Source organism: Falco peregrinus, chromosome 10 (genome assembly GCF_023634155.1).
Source record: "Falco peregrinus isolate bFalPer1 chromosome 10, bFalPer1.pri, whole genome shotgun sequence".
Classification (NCBI taxonomy): Eukaryota; Metazoa; Chordata; class Aves; order Falconiformes; family Falconidae; genus Falco; species Falco peregrinus.
This window is the reverse complement of record NC_073730.1, coordinates 8647876-8662840: the sequence shown is the minus strand read 5'-3', so window position 1 is coordinate 8662840 and position 14965 is coordinate 8647876. Positions and strand designations below refer to the sequence as shown.

The 14965-nt window shown below is 50.8% G+C and overlaps 1 protein-coding gene across 2 annotated transcripts in view; it reads right to left on the bottom strand.

The window, feature by feature from the left end:
* Positions 1-10985: 10985 nt before the first annotated feature.
* PRRX1 (paired related homeobox 1) overlaps positions 10986-14965 on the bottom strand; it is a 43140-nt gene continuing 39160 nt past the window's right edge. The window contains exon 4 of one of the 2 annotated variants that reach the window (XM_055815794.1): positions 10986-14789. In XM_055815794.1, coding sequence (XP_055671769.1) covers positions 14651-14789 — 139 coding nt within the window. In that variant the 3' untranslated portion in view covers positions 10986-14650. The remainder of the gene's footprint in view (positions 14790-14965) is intronic. The other variant, XM_055815795.1, reaches the window with a different exon arrangement.

Genomic DNA, 14965 nt, shown 5'->3' with positions numbered 1-14965 from the left:
AAGCGTTTTGTAACATGCTTCCTTTCTTCCAGCTTTGTGACGGGCAAGGAAGGGCAGTGGGGAACCCACTGCATCCCAGCTCCCAGGAGAGAGGCCATCCCCATGACTAGCTCGTGCGTTCTCTGGGAAGGTGTCAGTTGTGACCATGCTGGTGCCCCTCACAGAGTCGCAACCCTGGAGAGCGTGGAGGCAGGAGCAGGATGCCCGAAGCAGGGATGAAGCCCAGGAGGCAGCAGTGGAGCTACAGGACACCCACTTCCAAGCAATGGAGAAGGATGGTGTCTCCCAGTCACACTCCAAACCAAACATTACACAACACTGCCCTTTAAGCGCAAGCCGTACGAGTTAGGACAAGCTGTGTTACAAACAGTCATAAATCCAGCGCTGCAGGTGGCTTTGCAGAGCAGTCCAGGTATGACAGATCCTCTGTGACTGGGCTTTCCCAGGGGACACTGGCTAGGAAACAAATCCTCATCTCCAGCAAGTTCATGAGATCTTTCTCTCTGCTGGGATACCCTACTTATTGATTTTTGACTGCAAGAGGTCTGACCGATATCTTTACTATTTCCCTGCCAGAAATCAAGTGAAAGAAATCCTGGAAAATATAAGGGAGAGGAAAAAAAATTATATTTTTTTTCCTTTGTTTAGGAGAGCTGGAAAACCCACGTAGACTTCTTAAAGTGCGTTGTGCAATAGACCTGCGAGAGGCTCAGTCGCACCCCAGGACATAAGCTCTGGAGCATCACTTTTCCTTGAGTCACACAGCCAATGCACTTCCCAAGACAAATTTCTTTGGGTTGAAATTATTCCCTCCTGGGTCTTGGCCTAGATACACATCATCAGCAAGATTCACACGATTAGAATAACTAATGAAGTGATTAGTTTTGCAAGAAGCAGGTGCTGGAGTGAAAAACAAGGCTCCAGAGCAGAGTGTTGGAGCTGTTGAGCTGAAGGACCATGACGCTGGGAGCTGCATCACCTTTGCTTTCCAGTTCTCGTGGTGACAGAATAAAACGGGTCAGGTTTGATGAGAATTAAACTAGCTTTAGGTGTTGTTTCACTCCTAGCAGTTATTAGGACAAATTCCGTCTTTACATCTGCAAACAACTGCACTGACTTTCTTGTTAACGAAGCAGCATCATGGCTTGTTCAGCTTCATCAAGAGGAGATGAGGAAATGCTTTGGCTGCTCCGCTCAGCAGCCCTTTGGCTTGAGGGTAGCGTTTACTTATTGCAGAACTGTCCAGATACCCAGGTATCCTTCAACTAGATCCTCCACTGAGCTGCCAGAGCTCAGCTGGGATGAAAGAAACCTGTTGTATGGCTGGATACATCCGTACAACCTCAGGATGGATACATCCAATCCCGAGATGCTGAGAGATGGAGTGGAGCAACTTGCACCACCTAGGAACCAACAAAAAAAAGTGGGAGGGTATAAAAATGTTTAAAATCTCCTTCCTTGCTGGCCAGTCCTTGCTCAACTGCTGTGAGCAGGCTCTGGCATCAGAAGGAGCCGTCACTCCCCGGGTTAGCAAGCCAGCATGCCACGCTTTGAAAGCCCGCTCCCTCCAGCTCATCGTTAACATGGGAATTGCCATTAATCACTGAGCGTGCATTTCCCCGTTACTCATTCATATGGAGACACGGATGACCACGCTGCCATCCTGGCCAGCCCACCAGCATCTTCAAGCTTTGTTTTTGTAATGACCCGTACCTTGAAGATATCCCAGGAAAAACAAGCATAGGCAGAGTCACCCGGTGTCAAATAAACCATGAATGTTATAATTCATTGAAATTGTGACGTTTGAGTACATATGAGTTTTGCAGGGGCTTTCACATTTTCAGTCTTCTCTTGAAAGATTTTTGGATTTGGTTGTTCAGTGTATTTTTTGGCCAGGAAAACCAATTTTTTTTTCTATTCTAAACAATTCCCTCCAAGTATTTTTTTTTCTCCCTCTTTTTTTTTTTTTAAACTAGGAAAGGTGAACAAAAAACAAGGAGAGAAAACAACTTTTCAGCCACGCAAATATGAACTCGCCCTCCCTCCCTTTCAAAAAATGAACATGTGGGACAAAAGGCCCCAGTGCACCAGCTGGGTGCAGGGACAGCAGGGCTCCTCCTGGCTCTCTCCAATGGAGTCCCCCAGCCCTTGCACGGTCCCAGCCTCAATACACAGCTGACCCTCACTCCAGGCTCTGCTCACACTCACCCCATCTGTCCGCAGGACCTACCTCCTCTCCATCCCTTTCTCCTTCCTTTCCCTTCTTCCCTTTGCTGACCCAGCAGAGCTGTGCTATCTGTTAATGTTTGATGATTAAAAAAGCAGGTAGGGTGGGTGGCCAGTTGGGACAGCAGAGCTGGGACCCTCAGAGGGCAACCACAGGCGTATTATCAGTGCTGGGGGGTCTGAGTTGGAGGCAGCATCATAACTCCATTGCAGGTTCACATGGAAATCATCCCCCACACAGCAACAGGAGGCACGTGCCTGTGCTGTGCTGTGCTGTAAATGCACTGCTGAGGGATGCCCACACTGGCTGGTGTCCTTGGTCCAGGTCCCACCAGAGCTCCTGCAGGCAGGGTGGGAACCTGCAGGAGAGAAGACATGCAAATCAAACCAACCACATCAAATCTCACCATCGTTATCCCGATTCTCACACCTACAACCGTAACGCTGCGTGTGCACTAACACAGTGCAAGCAAATACTAATTGCATGCATGCAGCACATGCAACACACATTCTCCAAACACATATTTTTGGGCACAGACACCTTCCCATTACTGTCCAGCACGTGCTTGCCCCTGTTGGTTTCAATAATGCCAACGCATGCAAAACGAGTTTGAGGTTACACACATACAGCAGTGCCATCTCCTCAAAGGAGCCGAGTTGGACCCACCTTTGCATGCACAGCTTCCTCAGGTGGCGTGCTGGGGGTACGCACGCATGGCTGAGGGGGCACAGTCACACTTATACCCTCCCTGTGCCACCCCAGTCCCCTGTGCTGGGACACTGGGGGCTGAGGATTGACCACAGCATGAATGCTCTACCAGGGCTCCCATTCAGCAGGAGAAGCGAACCTCCTGGCACCATTAGTGATCTACAATGTGGGTTTTTTTAATTAGGAAAATAGTAACTTTGCTGACTTTTCTGTTCTAATCCTGTTCTGTTCTCAGTAACGGCTCTTATTGTAATAAACAGCATCGTAGCCCGGACTCGAAGGCTAATGACTGTTGATGGGAAATATTTTGTTTCATAACAGTGGCCGCAGCCAGCAAAGCACATGAGAACATTTTTTCAGGAACATGGAAGATGCTATTTTTAACTGTTCTCCCCCATATTTATGGTGCTTGGAGGAAAGATGCGCCAGTTTAAACATGTTGCAGCAATATGCATTGTTTAACTCCGTCTGTGCCATGGAGAGAGGGCGTGCAGAAGTCCCAGTCTGGTGGCTGGGCGGTTGGATGACCATGCTCATTGTAGGCCAGTTTCCCTGCTGTCCATCCATCTACAACTTTACAGCACCCAACCACCAAGACTATCACTATCAGGACATGACACAGTACTCTGTGCCCTGACACCCAGCCCCAAAATGTGCATTTTGGGGCTGGCTCTGGGCCAGCAGCAGGGCAAGAGCAGGGTCTGGTTGCTCCAAGCAGTGCAGACATCCAGAGAGGGACATGAGAGCCTGGGCAAAGCAAGAGGTGACTGGCGAGGACAGTCACCATGTGGGTGCAAGTTGGGTATCACCCAAAGCATTCCCCACTGTATTGGCATCCTTCCAGCTGCACTGGGATGGTCCTTCCGCGAGCAAGGACCAGATCCCATGCCCACCATCTTTCCCACCTTGCCTCCTCTGGGATTATGAAGCCCCATTTAGCATCATGGCTTCCATTCCTTAGCACAGCACAGATTCACCAAAAAAGCCAGACCTGCCGAGGCTGGAGACGCCCTGCTGTGAGGCTCCAGGTAGGTCTAAGAGCTCCCAGCCTGGGCACCAGAGACATTACAAACCCAACAGCATTAACACAGACAGAAGCGGTGTTTAAGCACCTAGTCAGTTGAAATCATGTTCCTCCATGTCCAACAAAAATACGGTTCTTAATAGTCATGGAGCTAAGTGGAGTCACCCAGAGTTATGATTTCCTTTCAACAGATCTTTCATCTTCAGGCTGTCACTTTCACTCAGGCCACGATTAAAACAATAAACCCCGGCAAAGCCACCCTGCCCCCCCGTCAACAGCTGCTTCTCCTCCACACACCACAATGGGAGCCATTCATCACCAAAAAGAGGGAAGGGAAATTAAAGACATATTATTATTATGGTCATCATAATCATCATTATTATTATTATTCAGAGCTGCCATGTCTGTCCAGCAAGCTCTCCTTAGGAAAGCAAGGGTGGCCGCAGCTGCCCCCTGGAGATGTTGGTGGAGGAGGGAGAAGTTGCCCTACAGTGTAAGGGATGTTACTGCTGCATGTGCTCAACACCTCTAGGACTTTCATCTCTGGTCTCACGTGACAGGTAAGTCATTATATTGGAGGGAATCCTGCTGTTTCCCTCTGAAAACCTTCTTGGACATTTGTATTCCATCATTGAAACCCCTCCTTGACAAACAGCTTGCAAAGGGAAAAAAAAATAATCAAGAATCACGCACTGCAAAAATAACCAAGAAGTGTATCGCTGTAACTCCTGGTCCTGGTCCCCGTGACCTTGGGCAGCCCGTTTGCCCAGGTTTCTGCTCTTCCCACCCTGTGTCTCAACCTGGATGGTACCGTGGGGTCCTCGTGGCCTTAAAAAAGCTGGTGGCTGACAGGGGAGGAGCAGGCACCCAGGTTGTCCTCCGAACCTGCAACATAGTGTTGTCTGTGCACACAATTATTGTAGAGATGATGGGCAAGACCCAGGCACCTGGGCTGATGGCAGGGCTCACTGCAGTCAGAGGAGACACCTAGAACTAGCCCGTGGCAGAGATGCCAGGGAAAACAGCCTATGTCCTGCCAAGCTCAGGATGTGAAGTGTCCTGCTCGGACATTTCACTTGGGCCACAAAGACACGCATTGCAGAAATGCAACAGTTTTCTTGGAGTTTGTTTTCCAAAGGCTCAACATGTTCCACTTCAGTAAGGCTGGAAAATCTATCGTGTCAGCGATCCTGCCATGCCTGCACATATTTGCATTTTCCTTGCAGTATTTTTAGAGATTTCCACTCCTCTGCCTGATTTGGGATGAAGTCAAATATGTGAAGTCTTGGAAGCTGCCACAGGAAAAGAAACCATTTTTCAACCAGCTTTAGATACAGCCTTTGGCCACGGCGATAAATCTTCTGCCATCCTGGAGAGCTGCACTCGCCTCCCAGATAAGGGCCTGACATGGTCCAGAAGGTCTTTGTCCCTCTGCCAGCCCCGGGAAGCGCTGCCGTCCCACCCCTTTGAGGATGGGCTGAACCATCCCACAAGAGGCTGCTTCTTTGATGGGCTGCAACAGCAAGAGAGGGCATGTGGCAGAGCTCCCTGGCTCCTTGTTCCATCCAGCTCTCCCGAGCCAGATGAGTGGAGAGCTCAGCTATCTCCCCATTCTCCATCAGCTCTCCTCCAGGATATCCCTGTTCCCCAAGGGTCCTGTATCTACAAGACTCACATCTTGTTGCTGAGGCAGGGGAAGAAACGATGGGTTTGGCTTGGAAGAAGCTCAGTTCCCAGCTCTGCTGAAGACCAGCCTCAGCTCAGCCACATTGACCCACGCACCCATTGAAGACTCCCCAGCATGGCTCCTCCAGGAACCATTTCCATCTGCACTGCTGCAACTGCCAGACAGTTTTGTGGGGTGCAGTCCCACGGGCAAAGCACCTGCTGTGGGACTCGCCTCCTCCCACCATGGGACAGACCTGGTTCATCCCCAAGGTTGAATATGGACCTTTCTAGTCTGCACCAAGCAACGCTCCCCAGGCAGGACAGCGCTCACCTGGGTTTGCTTTCCTGTGGAGGAGGACACCCTTCACTGTCTTCATACCCCTCGTAGCAGGGGATGAAGCATGCTCTGGAGCTGCGTTAACCCTGCCTTTGCTTCTAGTTTGACCCTAGTCCATGCATGGTACCAGGCCAGTCCCAAATCTGCACATCTGCTAGAGGGAAAGCCACCACATCAGCTCAGCAGCGTTACGAGAACCCACCTCAGAAGCATGGCGTGACCTTTCCTGCCTGGGGACAGTCTTTGCTGGAGCAGCCACCATAGCAGCCCCGTGGGGGGGATGGGAGGAAGGAGCAGTGGGAAACCCACACATCCCACGCTCACCTGGAGGAAAGCTCACCACCTCCTCTGCTCATTGGCGTTGGCCATGGAGGAGCGCTCATCTCCTTTGCACGCATCAGCTTTTTGGGCAAGTGGGACTGGTCTCACTGCCAAGCCCGGGGGCAGCCCAGCCACTGAAAACGGGGTGCTTTGTGGTGTTTCAGGATGCGTTTATAGCGTGGCTAATTTTAGCACCTCCCATTTGCAAGAAGGGCTCCACCCGGCCCTGTGCGGAAACCACCTCTGGGCTGGAAACCAGCAGCTGTGAGACAACATCTGGCATCGCTCGGACAGGCAGAGGCAGGAAGCAAAGGAAAACAGCATCTGTCCGAGGCTGCCGAGGGACTCCAGCTAGACAGAGAGCCGAATTTGGCCAAGACGCTGGAAAGAGTAACTCTAATCTTAAAGTTATTTCAGAAAAAAAAAAAAAAAAGACACACTGTAAGATGCTTGTTGCTGTTTGGCATCCTTCAGCCTGCTGTTAACTCCCACCACATCTCTCCTTGTCATGACACAGAGATGTCGATCCCCCTGCCCCACCAAAGTCATTTTGACTTCATTGTCAGAACTGGAGACCTTGGGGGTCCATCCCAGCATCACCCTGAGGACCCCAGCACATGGGCTGGGAGGCTGGAGGGGAGCACAGGGCCAGGTCCAGCCATCTCCTAGCTCCATCCTGAGAGGGGACAATCATTAATTTCTCAACTTCATTTAAAAATCAATACCTAGTTCTTGGATGATGTGACAACCTTGCCAGGGTTCCCCCACTTGGCACTCTGATCCCAGCAGCCCCACAGATGCCCTCTTGCCCCACAGCAGACACAAGGAGGATAGAAGAAGGTTTGGGCACAGCATATGGTTCTCTCCTGCCCTTCAAAAGTGATCACTCACCTGCCTGCCTTCCCAAAGATTTTTGGTTTTTTTTGGTAAGACCTAGCTTCTGAACAGCCTTGGGTGCACACCATGTGTAAACCACCTGCTGCTAGGAAATGCAGGTGCTCCAGGTCCACAAAAGGAGCTGGGGTTTCCCCACTCCCTTTATTCTGCTGAATTTTGCCACTTCACATGATTTCATCACATTTACTGAACAGGCAGAGACACACAGAATAACCCACTTGAGCCACACTTGGCTAGAATAGATAAAAAGCTAGCATTAGAAAGGTGCATCAGACAGAAAAAGAACTGGTCAGGAAGCTGCAAGGGTCAAGAAGTGGAGCCCAGAAGTGGTGCTAAGCCCCAAACCCAGGCTGCAGAGACCCAACCGAACCACTGGGCAGCAGCTCCTGCTCACCTGGGATCTCGCTGCAGGGGCAGAAGCAGGGAAGAGTGAGCAGAGAAGCCCCCACAAGCAAACCCCCAGGCATGGAGACACCCAGGGGCTTTCCACAAACAGGGCGATGTGGGTGAGGGGCAGCAGATGCCCAATGTGCTGTGGTGGTTTAAAAGCTAGAGCTGGTTTAAGAGCAATAGGGGTATTTCCATGGATGATTTTTAGGCTGCAGGGGTCCGAGCCACTCAAGCTCCTTTGAAAACCTTTGCCCCAAAGTCTCAGGTGCATGTAGTTTACAAGTTAAAGTACAGAGGGGGATTCTTTAGGGATAAGATGAGCAGGTGGTTAAGTAATTGCCAGCAAGAGAAAGCAGAGACCCTACAGAGCACTGCTGGGCACTACCCTAGTGCCAGGCTGCCCAGCCCTGGCCACGGATTCCAGATTTTTCCTCTTCCTCCCATTTGCACAACTGTGGATGAAGGGCTGAGCAGCCTCCTGGACAGACGGCACTGTCCAAAAACTTGTTTGGCACATTTATTGTGTGTTTTCCTACAATTGCAGAGCTCTACAGCTACACAACTGTTCTCCATTTCACTGATGTTTTAAGCACCTTCCCCTTTCCTACCAGGACGGAGCAGAGGGAGGGCAGGGTTGTGGGCCAGCCTCTGCCTCGGATAAAACAACAACCTCTGCAAAACCTCAGGGCCAGCTCCAACCCCCTGTGAAGCTGGAAAGCCTATGCTCCCACTTCTCACAGCCCTCCAACCCCTCTGCACTTCCAGCCTCCCAGCCCCACCACCCCATCCCATCCAGCCCTACTGCAGGGCAGGTTAGGCAATGTGGGTTTTCCAGGGAGTCAGGAAGCCCTCATCCGGGGTTAAAATCACATTTGGGTTTTTGTTTTTTTTTTTTTAATTAAGGACCCAGAGCAGCTGGGAACTACTTGATCTGCTTTGCAAGTCTCAGTCGTCTAAGCCACAAACAGCCTCCTCTTCCCTACTGGGATCAGGAAGAAAACCCTCCATGGGAACAGCCAGGACATCTCTCCAGGACAGACGGGGAGTCTGGCAGGCAGCTGCAGGGATTAGGTGCACCACTTTGAAGTATTCCTGGAAGCAGCAAGGGTTGGTGCTGAGAAAGTCAGGAGGGTGAAGGGCCCCCATGGTTTCACCTGGCAGGGCCAGATCCTTCCAGCACACTGCAAAGGGCAAGTCCAAAGCCATGCCAAAGTCTGGGGAAAGATGCAATCCAGGGACCTGTGTTGCCCAGGGCTGGGGGAGGCTCTGTGCTCAGCATGGCCAGAGAAGCAGTGCTGGCAGGACTTCAGTTTCTGGTTTTCTAGGAGAGCCCATCCAGGTGGGTGCAAGCAGCAGCCACCGGTCAGAGAGCTGGACCTAGGAAGGGACCAGCTGTGCCACCGAAAAGGGAGGTTTCCAGGGGCATGGTGTGATTTGGGACCAGCACCTCTTCTTCAGCATCACCTCAGCTGCTGGGGCTCAGGCTCCCTGAACTAAGAGAAAACCACCCCCAGGAGGGGATCAAGGACTTGCCCTAACACAAGTCTCTCATCATTCCCATGGCTGTTGGGTTCTTACTGGGAGGACACCTCGGTTAAGAAGCCTCATGTTCAGCCCCTGCATCCACATTTGTCATTAAGAATTTCCAGCTGAAAATTATCCAACACCTGTTATGATCAGAGTAAGAGGGGCTGGATCTCCTCCTCCTGAGCCCAAAGAGAGTTTGGGACGAAGATAAGCAGCATTGTTCATTGTCAGCAAGTGACAGCAAGCAGGAGAACTGGCTTTCCTAGAGAGATGAAGCCCAACTGAATTAGGTATCTACTCCCATTGCGGGAAGAAATACTACATGGGTCTAACATATGGTCAGATGTTCAGGAGATACCTGCAGAAGCAGCATGTGGCAGCCTCTGTGTGCAGGGAGGCTGCCACACGCTGCTTCTGTCATAGCTTTCACTGGTCCTGCTGGGAAATCCAGGCCAAACTGGGAGCTGGAGCTCCACAGGGTGGTAATTCCTGGTGCATTGGTGACTGGCAGCCATCGGGTGAGGAGCCACAGCACAGCAGCGCTAGGTGGGGAGATGGAAACCTGCCCACAGAGAGCTCAGATGAGCCGGCTGCAGGTCTGGATGGACATCTGAGGCTCGTTTCAACTCAGTCCAAACCACTCCAGTCTCAAAGTCAACTTGGAAGCTACGCTGTTTGCAAGTCTACTTCTTCTGGCAACCAAGAAATAATAAGAGGCCGATACTATTATTTCAGCTTCAGAGGGGTGAATAATCAGCTTTGCAAAGAATGCAAGCTTGGCTGACTGCTGAGGGCTTTGCAGAAATACCCATCGCCCTTTAGCGGGGTCTTTCTGGGGACTGGGCTGCTGAAATTTAGCTGCCCTTGGGTCCAGGCTGGTTAACAACCCTAGCACACTGTCCATGGAGGGTAAAAAGCCAGAGCACCAGGGAAACAGGAGGCCAACCCCAACACGCTTGAGATCCCCAACATTTGGCTCAAATTTGAATGAGTGACTCAGAGACCGAGAAGGGAACGTGGAGAAACCCAGCATTCCCAGGTCCCCAGCATCCCCCCCCCCCCCCCCCCCACCTCCCCAACAGCTCCCAGCAGAGACCTTCTCTCTGAAGCACAACTCACCAGCCCCAGCCCAGTTTGGTGTGTTCCCAGGGCACAAACTCTTCCCCAGCACCTGCCCCACCTCTACTTTAATAGCCTGCACTAATTAGCCCCCATGAGCCTCTGAGCTCCTCCTGAACATCTCCCTTGCTTTGCAGTGGAGCATTTTCCCTGCTGAGCCCACCTTTTCTTGCTCCTCGCACAGGTGGTGGGATCAACCCTTTTCCTCTCCTAACTTGTTGCTTTCCTTTCTCCCATCCCTCACAGCTGGTCAGCCACCCCCAGCACCCACATAGGGATGTCCAGCCCTCCCTCCCTTCTCCTCTCTGAAGGGAGAACCCCCTGACCCACTTTCAGCCCCGTGCTGGTGTCTCACCAGCCTGGTAGGATGTATGGAGCTGGGGGCAAAACCATCTCTTTCAGGAGAAGTCTTTGTGGATGCTTCCTGCCTTATGTTGCTGCTGAACTCGTGTGTAGCTGCCTAGGCTGACAGAAGGGTCCTGTGGCAGGCAGGGGTCTGCACACAGCATCTGTCTGCTTGGCTCACTGGCCCCTGTCTCTGCTGGGGTCCCTCTGGCACCCCCCGACTGGCTGCATAGCAGCCCCAGGGTAAGCCTGCTGGGCAGGTAGCCCTGAGCCCCATTCTGCTGGCCCCAGTCCCCCTCCCCCCCCCCCCCCCCCCAAGGCTCCAGCATGGCCCCAGCCCCAGCCAACGCTATAGGACACCTCAGGGCAGTGACACATACGTGGCAGCTTATAGAAAGGATTGGGGAGTCTTTTCCCCCTTTTATTGAAAATGATCATTTCTATTCTAGTGCAAACACTTTACATTTTACATCACAAAGCAAAAGATAATTTACAGGATACACGTCCATCTGGGAACCCCTCCCGTGGCTACATGCGTCAAGCTCCACCAGCCTCATCAATCATCCATCCCTGTCATGCTCAAAAATCCCACTCAGAGGAAATCGGGTACCTATATCTGCATCAAGAAGGGGGGGAGCTGAGAAAACAGCGTTCCTGCAGAGCAGGCGAGAAGAATGTGCCTCAAGACCATTTTCTCCCCTGAATGGTACCCAAACTTAGTGATAACCAGGGTAACCATGGCAACTTCCTACTGCTGCGACTGAAAGTCTACTAAAAACCTGGAGAATTCCATGCTTTCAGGATAAGGCTCTTAATCTGCACATATATTTACATGGTTCAATAAAATACAGATTAAACATACAGGATCATAAAATTTTGCTTTGGCTTGATGGACAACACTACCTGTTGGCTGTGGCCCTCAGCAATTAAGAAACAAACAACAAAACCTGTCCAATTCATCCGGCTGGTCTCCATTTAGGAAATCCATGTAAATGAAGCAAATATTGTCTTGGATGCTCTGGTTTGCATCTTGATGTCACCCAGCTGAAAGGTGATGTAAAGGTCTCACCTGGACTGAGAACAGCCTGGTCAGCTGTGATGGCAATCCCAAGTGAGCAGGCCAACCCAAGGCAAAACCCAACTAGAACTGGAAGTGCAAAAGCTGACAACACCTTCCCGCAGGAGCAGCCCCGTGCAAGTCAACTCAGTTCCTCACACAAAGAAAATGAGGAGGGTGAACAAGAGTTTGCGCAGGCATCTATGTGAGCCCCTTCATGGAAACACCATGGTATGGGGATAGGGATGGGTATCCCGGTCCACAGATGGATAACGGGGTACCAGGAGCTTCACGCTCTCTGAACTGTCCCCTTGCTATCTTCAGAAATGGGTGCCTGTACACAGACACCAAAGGAAGTGGCTCAAGGTGATTTTTCTACCGCAGAAAAGGTGAGAAAAGACTGGGGGGAAGCCACAGACCACCAAGATGCTGAAGGAAACAGCTGAAACCTGCAGGGTGGCCACTGGGGCAGCCCCAGGCCGCCACGGGGGAGTTTGTTCAGGCTGCTGGTGCTGCTGGGACATTGATGGATCGTGGAGGAGGGCAGCAAGGCAAGGAGAGGGGAGAGCACTGGGCTAAGGCACGCAATGACCGGTTCACCCTCTGAGTAAAGTTACATTGCACTGGGTCCTTTTTCTTTCTGGTTGTGCAGGACATGTTCTTCAACAGTTTCTGTTTGCATAGGCACAGGAACCAAGGGTGAGTTTCTAAGTGAAGGCTGAGATTTCCAATGTGATCGCTTGGCTCTAGGAGCTGGAACCACACTACTCATGACAGAAATATTTTGGTTTCGAGACGTTAGCTTCTCCAGACTACTGAAGGAAAGGCCAAAAAAAGGGGATCAAACAGAATGTTACGGATTTTTTAAAACATGGTGCTTGTCCAGCCTCACTTCCCCTGCTGGTGTTCTGTCCACAAGCATAATCTGCGACTTTTAGCTTTTTGTCCTGGTCACAATTAGATTTCCTTTTTTTTTTTTTTCCTCCCCCCCGCCTCAAAAATATCCATACAGGGAGAAAAAGAATTCCTGCAGCAACACACACAATCACAAGCACAACTTACACCAGTTTGGATTTGAGGCTTTTTCCCCAGTGTTAGCTCAAATACTTTGGCTGGATTTCCATTCCTCCTCTGCCAGTTTAATTTTCACCTTCACTGTAAAGAGATCCATTTCTCTTTTCCTGCACAACACCGCTTTAGACTAGCAAAGCCCGCTGTCAGACATCTACATGTGCCCAGCGTGTCTGCAGCAAACACCAAGGAGGAGACCTAACCCACTGTACCAGAAGTATCCAGCTTGTAACTGAGCTTTGCTCTCCTTCCCTTATGGTCCAGCCTGGACCACGGAGTAGTTCCGCTACCTTCAGTGGGACTATTCCATGGCAAAGTCCCACTCGGTTTGGGCAGATCTCCTGTGCAAACACTATTTGCCATAAACAAGCCCCCTCCTCCCCCCACATTTGAAAGAGGCAGGCATCATCAGCAACATGAAAGATCCTTATTTCCTCAGGATGCTTACATAGAAGAAACCTCTTTTGGGTTGTATCTCCTCTGCTCTTCATGGATAAAAGGCAATTAGGTCCTAATCAGCTCTCCAGACCCCAGGGGGAGGGCAGCAGGGAGGGAGAGCGCAGGAGAGTGGTTAAAGTGACATGACAAGTCTCATCGGGCAGTTTTATGGGACCTGGGGGGAGATACAGTCTTTGTGTGAGATGCTCCTGCTGGGACACTACCTGTCTTCAGAGGGGCCGGCAGAGACTTTCCTTGGTGATGTCCTCGTGTGTTCCCAAGAGCCACATGAACCTATCTGACTGGGGAGGAGATTCTCGTCTCACTCTATGAAGCTGCAAATGCCCATGGGGAAAATCTGCAAAGGAGCCTGGCTCCCTCCAGTGCCACTTCTTTGGGGCTCCTCTCGGGAAGGTGCGAGCTGGCCACTTCAAGCCTTGCTGGAGGCTACTGGGAAAAGCCCTGACAAGGGTGAGAGAGGCTGTGGCTGCAATTTCAACGCACGGCTCCAGGAACCTGGATGCAGCACAAACATCCCAAACATTTTCAATGGATTTTATTTTGTTTAATAAAAAACACCAACCAAGCTTGCATGTATTATCTTATATATATAAATATATACAGTATATATAAAACAAATGCATCTGGACAACGCCTTTCCCTGTGGCGCAAACAGTAAGGCATGGAAAGGAGTGTCCTAACAGTCCTATTCTTGGCACTACAGAGCGACACCCCCCCCCACCCCCCCCAACTACGCCTCCCCTGCTCACACACCCACGTTGGCTTTTCTCTCTTCTTTGGCTTTTCGAGGCAGCAGTGCCAGGAATACTCAAGAAAGCAATGAAGCGCTGCGAAGCCCAAGGTGGTCTTCCTCACATCTCGGACTGGTAAGAGGCAACCCCAGCAGGATGACCCCATCGCGTTGCATTAACGGGCTTCTCATGGACTAGCAGTAACGGCGCTGCCTCTGTGGCACAAGGGACTGGAGGGACAAAGGGTCAGGTGGATACAACGGAAAGCGGTGACCAAACAACTTCTTCTTCTAGGGTGAGCAGGGGCAGCGGGGAGAGGAGCAAGCTTTGCATCTCAGCATGATGGTAGGTGGGACACGTCCTCAGGCTGAGATCGGCAGAGGTTTCTTTTTGCAGTCCCATACAAAAATGGAAACCCAACAAGGGTGAGACTGTCCTTTACTGAAGAAGCTCGTAGTATATTGAGCAGAAGCAATAAACCTGACAATAACAAGAAAAAAAAATGGTGGCATTATCCCAAAAGGAAGGAGGAACCTTGTCACTCACGAGCGGTTCAGTTTGCTCCCAGTTTGGTCCCCATGTTCAGTTCTGGATTAGGGTTGGCTTTTTTTCTTCTTTTTTTTTTTTTTTTTTTTTTTTTTTGTGTGTGTTTTTTTTTGTTTGGTTTTTTTTTGGTTTTTTTTTTTCTTTTCTTTCAGCACAAACAAGTTGCGAAGCAGGACGGGTGCTGTTGTATTTTCTCCTTCTGCAAGGCAGCTGCCTCCAGTCGTTAATTGACTGTGGGCACTTGATTCCTCTGTAAACTATATTCTTTTGCCTTCAGTCTCAGGTTGGCAATACTGTTGGCCATATTCATGCCCTGCGCTGGGCTGGTGTTGGTACACGTGGCAGAGTAGGTGGCCATGGCGCTGTGGGATGGAAAGAGAGAAACATCACATCAGGTGTGGTCTTCACACCACGCAGAGAGCAGACGTGCATCGCAGCGAGGTTACACCCTGGGGTTTCCATACGTGCGGGACCTACTACTTATGTGAGCAGGGAATTAGCACTACTTTTTATTTAACAATGCTGTAAATCTCTCTGC